The following is an 18,539-nucleotide window of genomic DNA, read 5'->3' on the forward strand; positions in this document are numbered from 1 at the left end:
CATGTTCACACAATTTGCATTCAGCATTTGACACGATCATGGCCGGTGGCTTGTATATGAGGCCATAAAAATAATAGCCACAATGCGATCTCTGTAAGGGCTGCAGTCTCCTATATCTGTGGAATGTTAGTACCAAGTTATTAATGTTTATTACATGTGTTGTATACTTGGAGGGAATAGAAATGAATGGGAATTAAATGTTTTTTATTTTATTTGCGAAAAAGAAATCATCACAAACAAAGCATAACAAAATATCAGTACTAAAACAATAAACAGTATAACCCCACCCCATTCCTGGCACCCAGGTCCACCCTCCACCCTCCCTAAGACCAGCAAATAAAATACTAATTTTAGCAGATGGCAGATCTAATGACGTAGTGTCATTCAGGATCAGCAGTTTGGGACAACAGGGGATATGCACATTAAGTAAATTAGATAGAGTGGAGGACACGTTATCCCAAAAAAAAGTATTTTGTTTTGTTTATTAATTTCTGAATCTTGATGTGTTTCAGGAGCGTGAGCGTCTGGAGCAGGAGAGGAGACGACAACAGGAGCTAGAAAAACAACTGGAAAAACAGAGGGAGTTGGAGAGGCAGAGGGAGGAGGAGAGACGCAAAGAAATAGAGAGGAGAGAGGTATGGAGTAGTGAGGCAAAGACAGAACATCAGATGCCTTTTCATTGAAATGTCATCAATCTCAGTTTTAGCTGCAATCCTTTAACATCTTATGCAAACAATAAGAAAGCTTCACAGTTCTTGCCACAACCCTCTTGATATTTCAAACTTTATCTTTTTACACTTACATGCAATTTTAGCTAGTTTTAGCTTTTAGGTTCAGTAGTGTATTGTGGGGAAATTATCATTGTTTATTGATGGATTTGTGTGTGTGTGTGTGTCCAGGCTGCTAAACGGGAGTTGGAGCGTCAGCGTCAGTTGGAGTGGGAGCGTCAGCGTCGCCAGGAGCTGCTGACTCAGAGAAACAGAGAGCAGGAGAGCATAGTGCTGCTCAAAGCCAGGAAGAAAACCCTGGAGTTTGAACTGGAAGCTCTGGTAATCAAACAAACATGCATGCATATGTAAATGTAGAAACACAGAGAGACAATAAACATAGACAGGTATGCAAAACAAGCACATGCTAAAGGTAATAAACCCATAATCTTCTACACAAGCCAGAGAGACAGGCACCAGTGTGAGGCGTCAGTTTCATCGTCAAGTGGGAACAATGAATGTAACCAAGTGTAGTCAGAGAAACAGAGAGCAGGAGAGCATAGTGCTGCTCAAACCCAGGACGATAACCATGGAGTTTGAACTGGAAGCTCTGGTAATCAAACAAGTATAGACGCATATGTAAATGTAAAAACACAGAGAGACAATAAACATACACAAAATGCCCTCATGCTCTAAACACACCAACCAGCAGAGCTTAGGGCAGTCTGCGTAAAGTATAGAAGTTTGAAACTGGAGTTGCGTGGGAGCACTGTAGCCAAAAGCCAAAGGTCACATGGTATATTACAGGACATTTGATTTCATCCGTCGTAATGTATCACTTAGCATGCCGATTTCTCCTCTTTTCTTTTCTCCTTCCTTCCTTTTCTCCTTCCTCCCTCTCTCCAGAATGACAAGAAGTCCCAGTTGGAGGGTAAACTCCAGGATGTTCGGTTTCGTCTGTCAGCTCAGCGGAGAGAGGTGGAGCAAACCAACCAGACCAGAGAGGCCCGCATTGCTGAAATCACTCTGCTGCAGCAGCAGCTGCAGGTATGCAAAACAAGAACATGTTAAAGGTAGTAAACTCATAAACTGCTATACAGGCCAGAGACAGGCACCTGAGTTGTCACTTCCATCATCAAGTGGGAACAATGAATGTAACTATGTGTAGTTACACACTAAACACACATTCCTTCTTAAACATTTATTTGAAATAGGACTTTGTAACACATCACAGTTGAAAGTTAAAATAAGTGTGAAATAAAAATTTCATTCATAACCATCTGTATTATACATAGTTGTGTATTTTGGTTGTTTTTGTTGTTTCCAGGACTCCCAGCAGTGGCTGGGCAGGCTAATTCCTGATAAACAGTGTCTCAACGACCAGCTCAAACAAGTTCAACAGAACAGCCTACATCGTGAGTACTACGCATTCTGTGAACACACACACACACACTGTGTAAACATATAGTCAGTATTGCTATGATGATAGAGGGCTCTTGATTGGATTTGAGTTATTATAAATTATTGCATACTTTATGCATGAAAACTTGTCATCATAAGTGCATATTTAAGAATAAAATCCCAGAGAAATAAAGTAATGGTTAACTAACTTCACAGATTACCACTATGTTGCCTTTCCACTGAATCACACCCAGACTTGTCTTGATTAATTAACCTCACCTCTATCAATGTGTGTGTGTGTGTGTGTGTGTGTGTGTGTGTGTGTGTGCAGGTGACAGTCTGTCCTCTCTGCAGAAGGCTGTGGAGCAGAAGGAGATCAGCAGACAGCAGCTCAGGGAGCAGCTAGACGCGGTGGAGCGAGAGACGAGGTCCAAACTGCTGGAGATAGATGCTTTCAACACTCAGCTCAAGGTAAACAACTAGTCAACCACCGAAACACACTGAAACCAGATGCTGTGCACAGACACCAGATTATTGGAACTGCATACCTTCCCAGTACAGCGAAATATGAATGCAAATAACTGATCACTTAACTAGATAACTAACTTAATCAACTAAGTAGCAAACTAACTTGAAAGAGAATGACCAGAAGCTGTAGAAAGATCAGTTTTAGCTGCTAAGGAACAGGTGCCTTCATCACACAGCTAAAAGTAAATAAATACTTATTAATATTTACTTTTAATAGTTTACTATTATACTATATAATTTTCTATCAATACTTATAATATATTTTTAAGAAGTTTTAACCAGTATTCTAAGGTGAAGTATATATATAAGTTGAAGCTAAGAAGATTAATGATAAAATGCTTAACATGACACATGAATATAGTAAGTACAAGAAGAAGAAGAAGAAAGTGAAAGTACAAGAAATGTACTTATTCTAGACTTTTTGCACATTTTGTCATGCTACCAATTATTTTAAAATATATTATGATTTGGAATAATTTTTTTCAGGTCTATAGAAAAGCACATTCACAGTGATAATGAAGATACCCTTTGAAACTGCAGATCTGGCAATTTCTCATAACTTGAGGTGCTAATTAATTTCTATCTGAGTCTTCAGAAACTGGATTCTAATGCTGTCCTCAAGTTAACCACATATTATAGTCATATTTTTACTTCGTACACATAAAAGTTCAGCTGAAATGTATTAAAGGGACCTGATGCATAATAGTTGTTGGAAAAACTTAAATTATAATGTCATTATAAATATTTTTGTTTGCTTGCTTGGATTTTTGAGTTGAAAGAAAAATACATGAGGCACTGCATGAATTTAATGGGGCAGAGTGATTTTATGTTTCGGAAAAAATCAAGTACATATCGTGCATAATGCCCATCGAAGGATTTTTGGAGTCACATAGCATTTGATTACTGGGCAAAAAAATTGCCAGGCCTGTGGCTGGTTACTGATCAATATGAGCTAATCACCTACCCTACTTAATTAAAGGAATACACCAACCTTTTGGGCAAAATACCCCTTCCGACATACCCAGACTGAGACATGATGGATCATGTATATTTGAAATACACATCTTGAATTAAAAAAAAAAAAAGAGAGAGAGTCATTTTGGGAGAAGTTAATTTGTGGTGGATCTTTGTATACCTTCAGTGTTGTGCGGATATCTGTGTTAGACGGAAGGACACATGTTCAGCGGTTACAGCGGTTAAGATGTGTATTTCAAATACACATGATCCATTGTGTAAATAAGACAGCTTCAGAGTTGCTGTAAGGTTTATTTTTATACTTTGACGGAGCAAGGCTAATGAATCCCATAGACTTCACGTCTTTGCGCAAAACTAACATGAAGCTACCCATAGGAACAGAACCACAGGACGTTCAGAGGTGAAAATGGTTTTGAACATTTTGTCTTAGTCTAGGCAAGTGGGAACAGGGGTATTTTGCCAAAAACATTGGAGTATTCCTTTAACTGACTTAGTACTTTGTTAGCTACCTAGATCACTAACTATATCCTTGTTCTAAGTAAGCAGTAATTTTTGTTCATTTCTTTTATTTTGCTACATTGCTAACTGTAGATTAAACTAATTTACCCTGTTGTTAACTGGATAACCATATGGACTTTTTCACAGCAGCCATTTTGACATGAAATAGCAGGGTAAACACAGGCATAACTAATGATATTAGTTAATGTTCCCCATTTAGTAACAGAACCTTAATTACTGTCATCAGTGTGTTCACAGCTATTTCATGTCAAAATGTATGGGGTGAAAAAGTTTGCTAGCTAGAGAAAGATTGTGCATCCAAACAAGGCCTGTGTTTACCTCTTGGGCTCCCCTCCATTGTCAAACCAACAGAACTCTCTCTGTGACTGTGTATATGTTTGGTTACATGCCTGGTATGTGACTGAATATTTGACCGTCTGCTCTGAAGTTGTATCAGTGTGTTATTTGTGTGTATTAATGTTGATGTCTGTGCTTTGGAGAGAGCTAGGTGTGTTTTCAGACAGTGTGGTTTCTCAGGCAGCAGATCCATCGAGCTTTCACCAGCAATTCTCCATTGGGGAGAGGACGGAGGAGGGGAGGGAGGGAGGGATGAGGGTTCTGCTCTTTCCTCTCCCGGGTTGGATCTCAGCAGTCTGTTTATGCTTCTAGACCTCCTTCTCCTCCTTTTTCTTCTTTTCTCCTAATTTCCTCCACCAGAACATGGACATGTCAAAAGAGGGCATATGCTGTTTCTGATCTGTTTTGACAAAGAGGAGAGGAAATGTCGACAAGCTTAAAATTATTTTCCAATACAGCTGTTTTCAGGTTTCATTCAGTCTTGGCCACATTGCAGTGAGTGGAGAACACCTGTTAGAATCAGTAGACTTGGATACCAGTAATATGGAGACCCTTTCTGATCTCACCCAGACTTACTTTTGGGCCCTCAACCAGTATTTGAAAAACAGAGGCATAGACTGCTGAGATGTGAGCTATGTTTGACTGTACTGCCCTCCGCTCTTCTCTAAACCCTTTCCTCTCTCGCACCCTTCTGTCCTGCTGCTATGACTGCACTGGCCTCCTCTTTCCCCCCTGCCCACTTCACACCTCCCCTCCTTCGCTCTTCATCTGCTTTTTGTTCCTCTACTTGCCTGTCAGCCTCCTGTCTTCTTACTTTCTGTTGAATTGGTTCTTGTTTCTCCCTAATACCTGTCCTTCATTTCTTCCCTTCTAAATTCTGTTTTTTATTTGATTAATAATCCCTCACTTTTATATTGTCTATCCCTTTATCTATCTCTTATCCTTGCCATTTGCCCCCTTGCCCTTGCCAGTGTCTGTGTGAGTTCTATGCCAACCACTGTGCCAGGATAGAGGCCCTGCGACGCCAGCTTCAGGAGGATCAGAGAGGGAGACAGGTAGAGCACACTGCCACTGCTGGCCTGGGGTGGCACTGCAGCTGGGATATAATGAAAAAAAAAAAAACCTCACTCTCTCTGCTGGCAGACCTTGTATACAGAGTAGGTTTCAAAATTGTCTTCATGCCTCCTCTGTTTGAGTTCACAAGCTACTCGATAAAGAGTGTTGAGGTATCCTGTTGTTAGGCTACTAATCTGCTATCCCTCAGTGTTTTACTGGGCCTGTCTTAGCAGGCACCTGAACCTGAATGGATAGAAAAGACTATCAAGTGTATAATGGTAATTTCCTTTGGTGCAACTAGTTTGGTCTCTAGAAAATGTTTGTAATGTCATCATGTGGACAGATCCGAATGTTAATCACATCTGCTGCTGGAATGTTCATCCAAATCATTCTGTTGCCAGGGAAACACATTTGCTTTCTGAGTCTCATGCATCAAAGCAACACTGACTTACATGGTAACATTATCAAACATTGTGCACATCAACTAGTGCGCCAACCAATTGATTACTCAGAAGTGTAGTTTTCAATGAGGATGACCACTCTATCAATTAGAATTTTGTTGTTGTGAACTGTGGAAGGCTTTGGCATCATAACAACTATTAACTTTTCATTGAAAATTCCTCTGCAGACTTTGAAGAAATATTTTAATTTTCACAGCACCCTCATTTGGGTCCAACACAAGGCATTTGAAAACGCCTACCTTTGATTTGTATTAAGAATACCTGTCTGACAGACCGACTGCACGGTGCTGCCCCTGCCAGGCAGACACGTGCATTGCAAGCTTGACAGTAACTCGGGGTGGTTTGACTATGTAGATTTTCCTCACACACACTTGCTCACACACTGACCATGGTGTGGTGTTTGTTTTGGTCTCACAGACTGGAGGTACTAAATTCACCTCAGCCCATATTCAGCACAAACTCATCCATAGCAACTTAGAAATAAGAAGTAGTTGTTTCCGTTTGTGGCTGTCATGATCAACAGTATTCAAGGAATTACCAAGTAAGAGAAAACAGGACAGTGCTAAAAAAGGAAAAGGGGAGAGAAAGTCATTTGAACCTCCAAAGACATTTATTCAAATCATCAAATCAAATCATTATTAATCAGTCTGTTTGTGTCACTTTGCCAGCAGAAGTGGAAAGCAGCTAATTATAAGTGCTTTAGAGCCAAAAGAAAGGGAACAAGAAGCATCACCGGCCATACCATATATCAGCGAGAGTGAGGCTGGAAAGTTAGAAGCTTTACGAGGAGCTGTCGATAGTTTGGCTTTTGCAATTTTCAGTGGTAGATTATGCTGCTTAGTAGCTCAGGCATTGCTCCATGGTAGTGTTGTGGCATGATTGACCGAAAAAGGTCACACAGGCAGGGCTTGTTCAATGTCCTCATCCTGGTACTCAAACCAGTCTAGTCTTGTCTCTCACTCTGGCTCCAAGCCTTATTAAACTATACAAGTTCTCGCTTTGTGAAGACCCGCTACGGACAGATCTACAAACTAGGGCTGAACAATTCTGTAAAAAAATCATTTTGACAGCAATTTCAGTTGTGCTATGATTCACGATTTTATTTGGAATACCAGCTTTTACATCATAATTTTGATCCCCACTGAAAAACCTCTTGATATGATGAGAATGTTATTTTTGTTGGGGTCTGTTTGTAGGCCAGGGCATATCTATAGCATCACAACACTTCATTTATAATGGTACTTTGTCACATATTTGACCTTTTTACCTTTTCTATTTTACCTATCAAAAAATGCAGCTCCTGCAATTTGGATATGGCACTTGCCCATATTGTAACTTTCATATTTCAGTTAATTGTTCAGCCCTTTTACAAACCATTTTGGATATAATTTAAGAATCAGGCATTTGCGGATTCACGTATTCACACACTGATTTTGCATGTAGTATTACTGTTTTTGTACATGTATTTATAAACTAACAATTTCTGCATGATCCTGATGTGAAAACAAATTCAATACAGAGATAATAATAATAATAATGATAATACAGATTGGTCCGTCACTGATTCTGTTTAGACTTATAATGTTTCATGAGCTGTTCCCAGTTTTTTTTTTTTTTTTAACATTAGCAAATCTGACAACCATGACAGTACATGATACATGCCCAGCACAGTGAGTCACAAGGAGGTTTTGTGTCAATCAAGGCATTACTGTGCACCCAACTTATATTTTCTATATTTTTCAGCCTGAAAGATATATACCAGGCTTAGGCATTTATTTCACCAGTTCAAGCTAAAAAAAACAAAACAAACAAACAAAAAAAAAACCTCACAAATGAACTGAGATTGATTGAAGGAAGCACTCTGCCAAGAGAACTCAAAAGTGAAATGTCACAGTCTCTTAGTTTAGTTTCTGAGAGCTCTCAGATGCAAAAAAAAAAGAAAAGAATGCTGACTCATGCTCACTTTTATTATTCAAATGTGTGAAAATATCAACTAAAACATTAACATGGTGTGTGTGTGTGTGTGTGTGTGTGTGTGTGTGTGTGTGTGTGTGTGTGTGTGTGTGTGTGCGCGCGTGTGCGTGCGTGCACGTATCTCTTCGTATATGGAGTAATTGATAGTTTGTGTGTGTGTGTTCCAGTGCCAGGTGCAGGCACAGCTACAGGAGTGTGTGTCAGCCGTCAGGGTCTGTCTGACACGGCTACACTACGTTATACAGGTTCACACCACACACCCAGCCTCCCTCCCCCTCCTCTTCATCTCCCACTCTCTCTCCTCTGCCTCTTTTCCTCTACCTCCATGTTCTGTTCCCATTTTTCTTCTCCCCCTCTCCCTCATCTATCTTTTCAACCTCTTTCCTCTTTTTCACATCCCCTCCCTCTTTTGTCTCTTTCCTATCCTGTTGTCTTTCTGTTACTTTTTCACTTTCTTCCTACTTCAGACTTTTGTCCTCCACCCCCTCTCATTCTTTAACTTTTCCATCCTCTTTCTCTTCCTCCTCCACACCCCTCCCTCCAGACCCCATCTTTCTCTGCACCCAGCTGGTGTTCACTATTTTAGCTATTCCAGCTAAACTATTCCAGCTAACTGGCTAGCTATGCTCCCATATAATATTCAGTGCTGCTGAACTAGCCACTAGGCCAGTCATGCTAGTGCACTGTAAGTGATGAGCATTGCTAAGTGAGCAGTCATGCTGTCTTAGCGGGTATGCTAGATTAGTTGACTGTATACTGCTGCCATGCTAGGCTAGCTCTAATGCTACCTTCAGTATGCTAGCAGAGGATGTTTCAGCCACACACTTAGGAGAAGCCAGTTGAAGGTAAAATAGGACAAATCAACTTCAAAGTGAGTATGGTCAGCTTTGCTTTATTTGGGTAAATAGTAGTGTGTGTGTGTGTGTGTGTGTGTGTGTGTGTGTGTGTGCGCGCCCACGTGCATCCTGCACGGGTGTATGCTTGGCATGCCATCTTATCCTGTGTGGCTGTATGTGTACCATCAACTGCCTGTTTCAGGTTATTTGATTCAGAATTCTCTCTCACCAGTTGCAGTTTAAATCATATCATCCATCCCTCTCCGTGATTGGTTTGTCTCTGACGGTTGCCTCACATTGGTTGTTTGGCTGAAACACAGCGGCTGCAGTGTATTGTGATAGTAACAGGGTGTGATCTAATGGCACAGCTGGTTGTCATGATGACACAGAACTGCCTCCCTCACCTCCACTCCCTTCTTCTAACCCCTCCTGCCAAACACACTGTGTTCCCTGTAAGCTCCGCCTCACTGCCAGGACCAGAGCCCAGAGCCAGTACCAGCCTCCAGAGGTGCTGAAGCCCCCCTCCAGCAAAACCCCTACCTCATTCAAATCTTTTTCTCCACTAGTCCCATTAAGTCAAAATGAGGCAGTGTGGTGCTTGCCAGGCAGATTATTGAAGAAGCTCAATATTCAAACAGACGGTGTGGTTGCTGGTGGGGAACTGTCAAAGCCACTTCCTTGGTCAAAATATGATCAGGGCAGATGACAGTGACGCACCTAAAGGGGCGGAGCTTGGCTTGATCACCTGACTAATACTTATTGCCACCGCTGCTGCTGCTGCTGCTGTTGTTGTTGTTGTTGTCGATGGTAACCCATAGCAACCAGCCCTGTGATCCCACTTCCTCCTCACCGGTGTTCCTTCCTGTATCCCATGATGCCTTGCAGGAGCTGAGGGAAATCCACAGCCGGCAACAGAGACAGAAACAGAAGGAGTTGGAGGGGGACACACATAAACTGACACATACACTCTCTCACATACACACACCAAGCGAGAGGAAATCTGCTGAGCTGCAGGAGAGCAGGTGAGGAACAAGGAGTATGTACGCATGTGTTTAGGGGTAGGCACAACATGATGACACTCAATATTGCATTAATTTGTGGACCCCAAGTTTTTGTAAAATTCCTTCCTTAAGATGCAATACAACAGTGTTCAGTCAAATTTTGCTCTTGCAAATGGACAAAATAATCTATGAAAGCATACTAGTTTTAAAGGGCTTAAATTTTGTCTATTAATTGAATCTAATTGTTAAATACTTAGACATTTTATTGCCTTAAAGATTAAAGCTACAAAGAATCAAAACAAAGACAAGACAAAAACTAAATATTAGGGATGTGACAACAGTATAGGAAAACAGGGGGTTTCTGTGATAAAACTTTTTTGTGCACGTGTCTCAGGTTGTCATCGGAGGAGGGTGTAGCCTGGAGAGACGAAGGGGGAACCTCTGCCCCCAGAGCTCCCAGCCCTGGATCCAGCTCTGCCCCCCAGGCATGGCTAAACAGAGTGACGCAGGAGGAGGAGGACAGGAAGAGGAGAGGCATGGAGGAAGAGGAGGAGGGCCGCAAGAGAGTGGGAATGGGAGGAGAGGAAAAGGAGGAAGAGGGGAGAGGCAAGAAGGACATGCAGGAGAAACTGAACAAGCTGTTTAGCCAGCAGTCTGACCCCTGGGCTTCAACAGGTATGAGAGCGAGATAGAATGAGAGCCTAAAATCCTGGTTCGGAGATTTACCAGGAGCCAGCAGTGGGGTTTGGGTGAGTTCTGTGTCTCTGATTCTCTCTTTTCCTTCCATTAGGGACAGCAGATAAAACCCCAGCCACCAGCCTGTTTGAGCAGAAAACTTCAGTCAGCAGCTTCGACCAGCAGCAGCCGCCAGTGAAGGTGGTCTACTACAGGGCTCTGTATCCCTTTGATGCCCGGAGCCATGATGAGATCAGCATTGCCCCTGGAGACATAGTCATGGTATGTTGTGTGCACTCATACACCGGTAACACATTTGTATCCTACATCCACATCACCACCAGGACCCTCCAAGGTCACAGATGGTCAAAGTGCAGAGGTCATATTGCCCCTGTTTTACATCTAGCCACATTAACACTGCAGGTACAGCAGCTGTGTTTGTGTAAAATGGATTTTGAAGGTGCTCATGCCTTCACCTGAAACAGCATTATTGTTCCTCCTTTGTATGTGTGGTGTGTGTATTTATATTACATGTCTCCCGTTTGTTTCCATGTTTTTTCTGCCTTTCAACTCTTTCTGCTCTGTCGTGTGTGTGTGTGAATGTGCGGTGTGTGTATTAACTGTTTCCTCTCTCCTCTGCTGTGCAAACTGAAGGTGAAGGGGGAGTGGGTAAGTTATAGCCCTGCCCACCACGGTGCCTTCACCAATCACATGCTCATTTGTATGCTTGATGTAATTGGTCCATCTCATGTCATCGCTATGTCCATTTGCCAGTGGTTGCATGTTTGTGTAATTATGGGACCAAGCATATCCACTTAGTTCTGCAGTTGTTTTTTTTATTGTTTACACGGTGTGAATATGTTTAACTAAGTTTGAAGCAAGGCATTGGTGATAATTTCATTAGGGAAATGAAGATAATGATAATCATCATCGTGATAGTTTCGAGAACTGTTTTCAGAAGTGCTTGCTCAAAGCAAAACCCATATCATTGGAATTCATTTTACTTCATGATGCTTAATTGTTAAAAACATGAATTCATCACCTGTCTAACATCCACAAAATGACCTTGGCTGATACAGTCTTTTAATGTTGTTGTTGTTTTTTCCAAACACATTTTATTTTTTCATCTCACATTCAAGTTGGTCCTTTACTTGGTACCAAAGTGTTGCACACCACAATTTACAACCTACAATAACTTCAAACGTGTACTAAGACAGCAATTGTGAATCCTGTGTTGTGAAAACGCCTAGCAATGAACAAATAACAGCATTCTGCTTAAAACTAGATGTGGATAAAGGGATTTTGTAATGTAATGTGTGGTTCAGACAGCTATGGAGACACCTTCAACGCTTTTATTTCAAGAAGCACGTTTATTGACCTAGCCGGGTCATTGGAAAGACTCCCATGCAACGACTTAGCTGGTGCATCTTAACATGGGGCCTTGGTTGGTATGATGAGAAACAAGACACCCACCTGAACCAGCACGACATTAGTTTTGCAAATAAAGGCACCAATTGTATATGATTTCTTTTTCACAATTGTATGACTAACTCGGAGTTCCTGCTTCCAGAATAGCCAGCACTTGATGTTCTTTACCCCCCTGGTCTCTCTACCATAAAGCTGTCACTCTGGGGAATCTTATTGCATATTCATCCATATGTATTTGTGTGGATCAATGTGTGTGTGTGTATGTATGTGTGTGTGCTTCCAGGCATAATTTGTGTCTTAATCCCGCCCCTCTGCTCTGATAGGTGGATGAGTCCCAAACAGGGGAGCCTGGTTGGCTTGGAGGAGAACTCAGGGGGCGGACCGGTTGGTTTCCTGCCAATTATGCCGAGCGGATCCCCGACAGCGAAGCACCGATCAGCCTGCGCTCCTCCACGTCGGCCACTCCCACCCCAGCCCAGCAGCCAATAGCCACACCCCCCCCAGCTCCGGGACACACCTCCTCCACGTCCTCAGCCAACAGTAACTGGGCTGACTTCAGCACCACGTGAGTCACACTGATCAAAACATGATCAGACACAGGCATCATTTGAATTCACTAGTGCATTTAGAGACAACACAATAAAATTGAAATAGTGAATCAGTACATAGGTTCCCTTGTTTTTCCCTGTTTGGTTATCTCAGACAGTTTTGTCAACATTGTTGTGGCAGATAAACTGAAGTAACATTGAGTGCTTTCTTAGACCAGTAGTTATCTGAAATTAATTTTTAAGAAGTGGAGATCACACGTTTACTTACATATATTCATATTAGACATGTATTAGTCATTTTCAACTTGACGTCTGCTGTAGCCCTTACACTTTGTGTTCATGCATCTGTTTGACAACATGGGTGCACATACATCCAGTTGGCCCTCCACTACAACCAGCCAATCAGACAGTGAGGGCTGGGACGCCTGGCCGACCTCTTCAACCAGTCAGAATCCTTCACTCAGTGTTCCCTCAGCGCAGCTACGGCAACGCTCCGCCTTCACACCCGCAACCATGACAACAGGCTCCTCTCCGTCTCCTGTCCTGGGACAGGTAACACTGGCACTTTAACAGAAAAAAACACTAGAAAAATCAAGCAGCTATTAAGCAGTTTTTTTCAGCCTGAGACACAAGATAAATGTAGTTTCCTAACCTCAGTTTAAGTTTCATAAAAACACACAAAGACTGAGAATGAAGTTGTCTTAGCCCTCGGGCCTCAACTCATCAAACATACTGTCTCTCTTAAAATGAAGGCACCCATCAAAACCAGTCCCACAACCCATCCACCACATCATTTATGTTTTTTTTATGTTATTTGTCACTGTGTTGGAACATGCAATCCCTAGGAAGTGGCTTCATTTCACAGAATCTAGATAGAAAACACTGATATTATTGGCTAATGCTCTGTCCGTCTATCCATCTGTCCGTCCGTCTGTCTGCCTGCCTGCCTGTCTGTCTGTCAGGGAGAGAAGGTCGAGGGTCTTCAGGCTCAGGCCTTGTATCCATGGAGAGCCAAGAAAGACAACCACCTCAACTTCAATAAAAACGAGGTACAGATATGTCTCTGTTTTATCTAGTAATGAGTTAATACTTTGTAATGTCATCTTTCAATTCTGGATTTATGGGAGAGCTTGTATTTCACTGCTTTGACTCTTTGATCAGTTTTATTCTGTGTTTATGCAAATCATATTGTCCTTATTGGGTAAAAAGTTTGTTTTTAATTAAACAACAGAACTAATACTGTAATACTTAAGTACTGTTTTTATTTTTGTAGATAATAACAGTATTGGAGCAGCAGGACATGTGGTGGTTAGGTGAACTGCAGACTGGACAGAGAGGCTGGTTCCCTAAAAGCTATGTCAAGCTCATTTCCGCCACCATGACAGCCCCAGCCTCAACCGCAGCACGCAGCAAAAACACAAGGTGGGTTAAAACACAGCATCAGGTCAGTATTGGGTGTGCCAAACCAGTTTCATAGGAGAAGACCTGCACCAGAGCCACAGGAGGATGCCTCCAGCATCCTCAGAGACACATCACACCCTGGACACTGCCTTTTAGCAGGCTTCCATCAGGCAGACTGAGAACAGTTTTTATTCAAGAGCTGTGGACACTCCACTGAACTCTGATGTTTTTATGATTCTAATGACTATTTCTTTTAGTATTTTTCCTGCTGGTTATTTATTGCCTATATGTGTGTATATATAAGTCTATATAGATGTCTTTTTATTGCTGCTATTGGAGTAGATTGTACCAAACTAAGTTTTGTTGTATTTTATTATACAATGACAATAAACTATCTGTCTATCTAAAAGGCACTACCGTTTCAAGGTGACCATGACAGTCGTCTTAACTCTCTCTCAAATAACAATCCAGTTTACCATCAGCTTATTTAAAAAAGTCTAAAAACTCTAAAAACACACAGTCACAGTAGCCCTACTTTAGTGTCTCTAAAAATAAAGTTGGGTTGTTTTTTGGTTTTTTGTTTTGTTTTTTTTTTTTTGTTTGTTTTTTTGTTTGTTTGTTTCAAAATTTCTAAAATCTTATTTAGATTTTTATAAACTGCTTTGTCTGCTCTCCTAGCGAGTCGACAGCATCAGAAAGCCCACCCAGTGGAAAACGCCCTTCACCCTCCCCAACCAAACCTTCTGAGTCTGGAGAAGGTAACACATTAACACACACACACACACACACACACACACACATACACACGTTTTTTCCTGCTGGTGGGTAATTGTCACTGTATGTGTGCATCTGTACAGAGTACTTGGCCATGTACACCTATGAGAGCAGTGAGCAGGGGGACCTGAGTTTCCAACAAGGAGATATCGTCATGGTGACCAGAAAAGAAGGGGATTGGTGGACGGGCGTGGTTGGGGGCAAGACCGGGGTTTTTCCATCCAATTATGTCAAACCACGAGACTCATCATCAGAGGTGAGAAGATGCTCATGAACAGAAGGCAGTGACAGGGAAGTGCTGCAGTGTTGACCAAATTCAAAACAGATTAATGTAAAACTAATCCCTGTCAAGCCACGCAAAAATGATGTGCATTCATTAAGTGGAATGTCTGAAATTATGTATCATTACTACAGGGGCAAGCACTGATAGGTGCATAGGTACCCCATTGTAATTGGTTTATTTACATCTTTTGCTATTTTTAGCTTATTTTTCACCTACTTACTTTATTCAAAAACTCAACAAACTTCAGACACTTGTCAAGCCAATGTGTCATCGGCAACCCATGAACCCCTGGAGCAATATTATGCTGGGGGTGTGCTATATTAAAGTTAAAATTTTACTCAAATAGCTAGTGTAGCTTCCCCTTATGTGTGAATTTTATGAAACTTGGTAAACATAGTCCTTGGGTCATACTGAACAATTTTCCAATACAATTCTGTATTGGATTTTCCACCATCGTGGATTTTCTACCATATTTGACTTTTTACAAACTATGGTTTTTCATACTCTTAGATGCCTTGTCTGATTTACGCATCTTTTGACTGGTCCCTGCTAAGGATGCTCATCTTTCAAAAGTGAGGGGGAAATTTTAATATGAAATATCATTGAGTAATAAGAATTCAAAATTTTGCAAAAGTAGCTTATCAGATGGAAAATGCCATAAACTTCTGAAAGTTTGTTTAATTATGATGAGACTTTCCACTTGGACCCATACGGGGCGCCACAAATACCATAGGTTTGCATCTCAGTTGGCTTGACCAATTTGAATGAAACTTGGTACATGAGATACCAGCGGGCATTTCATGCTAAAATTCAAATTTAGTCCAAATTACTATCAGTGGGTGTGGCCTGTGACATTTTAGCTGGATAATTCAGATTGTTATTATAGGTAAAAAGAGGGCCACATTTTTTGTTATATGCTGCTAAATCTAGCAATATTTGTAGCTTATATAGATCCTGAAATGCAACTTTTTGTCATAAAAAATGTGTGAATTGTCAGAGGAGTTTGGCCGTAGTGATATAGAAATTCTGTAATCGCCAACCTTGAAACTGTGGAAGTTGACACTAAAGTTGACATACCTTTGTAAAGGAATTTCTTTCATGGCTGCTTGCGTCTATATGTAAAGTTTTTTGTTTTTGTTTTTTTTTTTTTGTCCCAGTGAAATGATCAAATGATGCAAAATCAGCCACTAGACCAAGCCAGCTGGGCCAGGATTGACTCTTCCTGACTCATAGATTACTTCTGATAGATGGACCTGACTTCATATAGATGGCTGGGGAAACAACTTTCATATTTATTTTTAAGGATCTAACATGGCCAGTTTTCTACAAAATTCTTATGTTGTTATCTTTGTATTATTAGTTTTTAATTATGTTTTCCATCTTACTGTCTCCATCTTTGTCTTTAGTCACTGGGTCCAGCAGGGAAGACAGGCAGTCTGGGGAAGAAACCTGGTGAGCTGTCAATTCATTTTTTTAACATGAACACCTGATGGTTACTGTTGCAACCAAATAACTAACGAAAATGAAATGTGGATCCGTTCTACCTGCTCCAGCCTCATCTGTCGTTCCTGTTCTTTTTACTCATGCCACCTGACCTAACCTGATTTTGTCACAAAAAAATGGGCATACAGAAAAAGCAACTGATGGCTCCAAATTATCAGACTATTCCTGGATATCAAAGTTCCATGCCCAGATTTATCTTATTAAAAAAGTGAATCTGACCTTGACAGGTGCTAAACTAACCACATCTTCCCCTTCCTGTGTGTTTCCATTCGGCTCCATCTCCCCATCAGAGATAGCCCAGGTGATCGCCCCCTACAGTGCTACAGGAGCAGAGCAACTCACGTTGGCTCCAGGACAGCTTATCCTCATCAGGAAAAAAAACCCTGGGGGCTGGTGGGAGGGGGAGCTCCAGGTATATGCACACTTCAGTATTTCTATATATTTACATGTACATGCATGTGTATAAAAAATGTACATCTTGTCATCTGCATAAAAAGATGAGCAGAGTTGGACAAAAGACAAAAGATGTATTAAAATCTTCATCTGCCTAGACTCCATGAAGTCAGAAACCTGTTTATTTGCTGTATCACTCAGCACTCAGCAATCAATTAATGTGCAATAATCCCAATTAACAATACTAAACATCAACTGCAACATATATGCATAAGACAGATCTCCCTTGTATCATCTTTTGTTGCACAGCAAAATATCTATATTTTCAAGCACAATTATTAAACCTAAAAAGACCAATAATCAAACTTACTAAACATTTTATGTATTATAGATTTGCCACTCTTACTAATAGGTTGGGCTAAATTTCTACATGAGTTTCACATTGTCTAATATTGAGTTTTTTGGCAACAAATCTGATATCTTATTATTTAAGACACAATCATGAATCAGCATTTCTGAAAATGCAGTGTGTTTGTTCACCTCCTGTTAGCTGTGTTAGGTTAGCACATATTCACCTGTGTACATGCTTTCATTGCTCATATTTGCTTGTACGAATATAAATGATTTGTTTTGTAGAAAAGGGTTATGTTAGTCATGTTATTTGAGGACACTGACAGCAGCTCAATGACATCATGCTGTGTTCTGATTGGTCCAGGCCCGAGGGAAAAAGCGCCAAATTGGTTGGTTTCCAGCCAATTATGTCAAGCTGCTGAGTCCCAGCACCAGCAAGACCACACCCACAGAGCCCACCCCTCCCAAACTGGCCCCTTCTAGCACTGGTATACACACACGCACACACACACACATACAGAGACAGTATGATTAAGTTCTAATTACAGCTAAATGTCATATGTACATGCTTACCACAAAGATTGTTGCAGGCTGGGAAGGCCTATGTTCACCTTAAGGCTTGCATACTGTTGTATATAGATTTTAACTTATATTCACTTTTACAAGTTTTAAGTGTTTTGAATATGTTTTGGTGTGCTGTTAATCTGGTGAGGCAAAAGTCTGTCAGGCCAGACTGATAGGAGTCCCGAGAAATTGCTCTTATGTTTCATTCTTGCTGGCATTAAATATATCATGGAGACTCTTAAAATGATTTTGATGAAACTTGCAGACAGCCTGAATTTTACACAGTTTATACTACCTAAATGCAAGCAGGCAAATGAGGTGTGGAGCTCATGACAGGGACGACAGCTAAGACCACATGTAAACCAGGAAAAAATGTTGATAAAATAAATAAGTAATAAGTAAATGTTTCATAAATGTTTTAGAAATCATGTGACTGTCTATGACTTTGGGCATCCTGACCAATTGTCATGTTTCGGTCTCTCTCTCTTTCAAGCTCTGTGCCAGGTGATCGGCATGTATGACTATGTGGCCCAGAACGACGACGAGCTGGCCTTCCAGAAGGGTCAGGTGATCACAGTGCTCAGTAAAGACGACTGTGATTGGTGGAAAGGCGAGCTCAACGGGAGGGAGGGACTATTTCCAAGCAACTACGTCAAGCTCACCACGGATACTGACCCGAGCACACAGTGTGAGTACACACACACACACACACACACACACAATCTCACCACAGAACACAGGTTAAAACATATTGAAACACATACTAGCGTAACACACACAGCAGCCACATTTACACAGTACGCATACACACACAAGCACCCTTGA

At 41.2% G+C, this 18,539-nt stretch overlaps 1 protein-coding gene across 3 annotated transcripts in view; it reads left to right on the forward strand.

The window, feature by feature from the left end:
• The window catches only part of itsn1 (intersectin 1 (SH3 domain protein)), a 50,903-nt gene that overhangs the window by 16,847 nt on the left and 15,517 nt on the right, over positions 1 to 18,539 (forward strand). For 2 of the 3 annotated variants that reach the window (XM_030070256.1, XM_030070258.1), the window contains exons 13-31: positions 513 to 635; positions 900 to 1,049; positions 1,614 to 1,754; positions 2,035 to 2,122; positions 2,440 to 2,579; positions 9,679 to 9,815; positions 10,189 to 10,469; positions 10,585 to 10,751; positions 11,124 to 11,138; positions 12,221 to 12,462; positions 12,823 to 12,997; positions 13,408 to 13,494; positions 13,719 to 13,867; positions 14,525 to 14,604; positions 14,704 to 14,876; positions 16,310 to 16,355; positions 16,697 to 16,818; positions 17,515 to 17,638; positions 18,208 to 18,402. In XM_030070256.1, the coding sequence (XP_029926116.1) occupies positions 513 to 635; positions 900 to 1,049; positions 1,614 to 1,754; positions 2,035 to 2,122; positions 2,440 to 2,579; positions 9,679 to 9,815; positions 10,189 to 10,469; positions 10,585 to 10,751; positions 11,124 to 11,138; positions 12,221 to 12,462; positions 12,823 to 12,997; positions 13,408 to 13,494; positions 13,719 to 13,867; positions 14,525 to 14,604; positions 14,704 to 14,876; positions 16,310 to 16,355; positions 16,697 to 16,818; positions 17,515 to 17,638; positions 18,208 to 18,402 (2,635 nt within the window). The remainder of the gene's footprint in view (positions 1 to 512; positions 636 to 899; positions 1,050 to 1,613; positions 1,755 to 2,034; positions 2,123 to 2,439; positions 2,580 to 9,678; positions 9,816 to 10,188; positions 10,470 to 10,584; positions 10,752 to 11,123; positions 11,139 to 12,220; positions 12,463 to 12,822; positions 12,998 to 13,407; positions 13,495 to 13,718; positions 13,868 to 14,524; positions 14,605 to 14,703; positions 14,877 to 16,309; positions 16,356 to 16,696; positions 16,819 to 17,514; positions 17,639 to 18,207; positions 18,403 to 18,539) is intronic. The other variant, XM_030070257.1, reaches the window with a different exon arrangement.

Source organism: Myripristis murdjan, chromosome 15, assembly GCF_902150065.1.
Source record: "Myripristis murdjan chromosome 15, fMyrMur1.1, whole genome shotgun sequence".
Classification (NCBI taxonomy): Eukaryota; Metazoa; Chordata; class Actinopteri; order Holocentriformes; family Holocentridae; genus Myripristis; species Myripristis murdjan.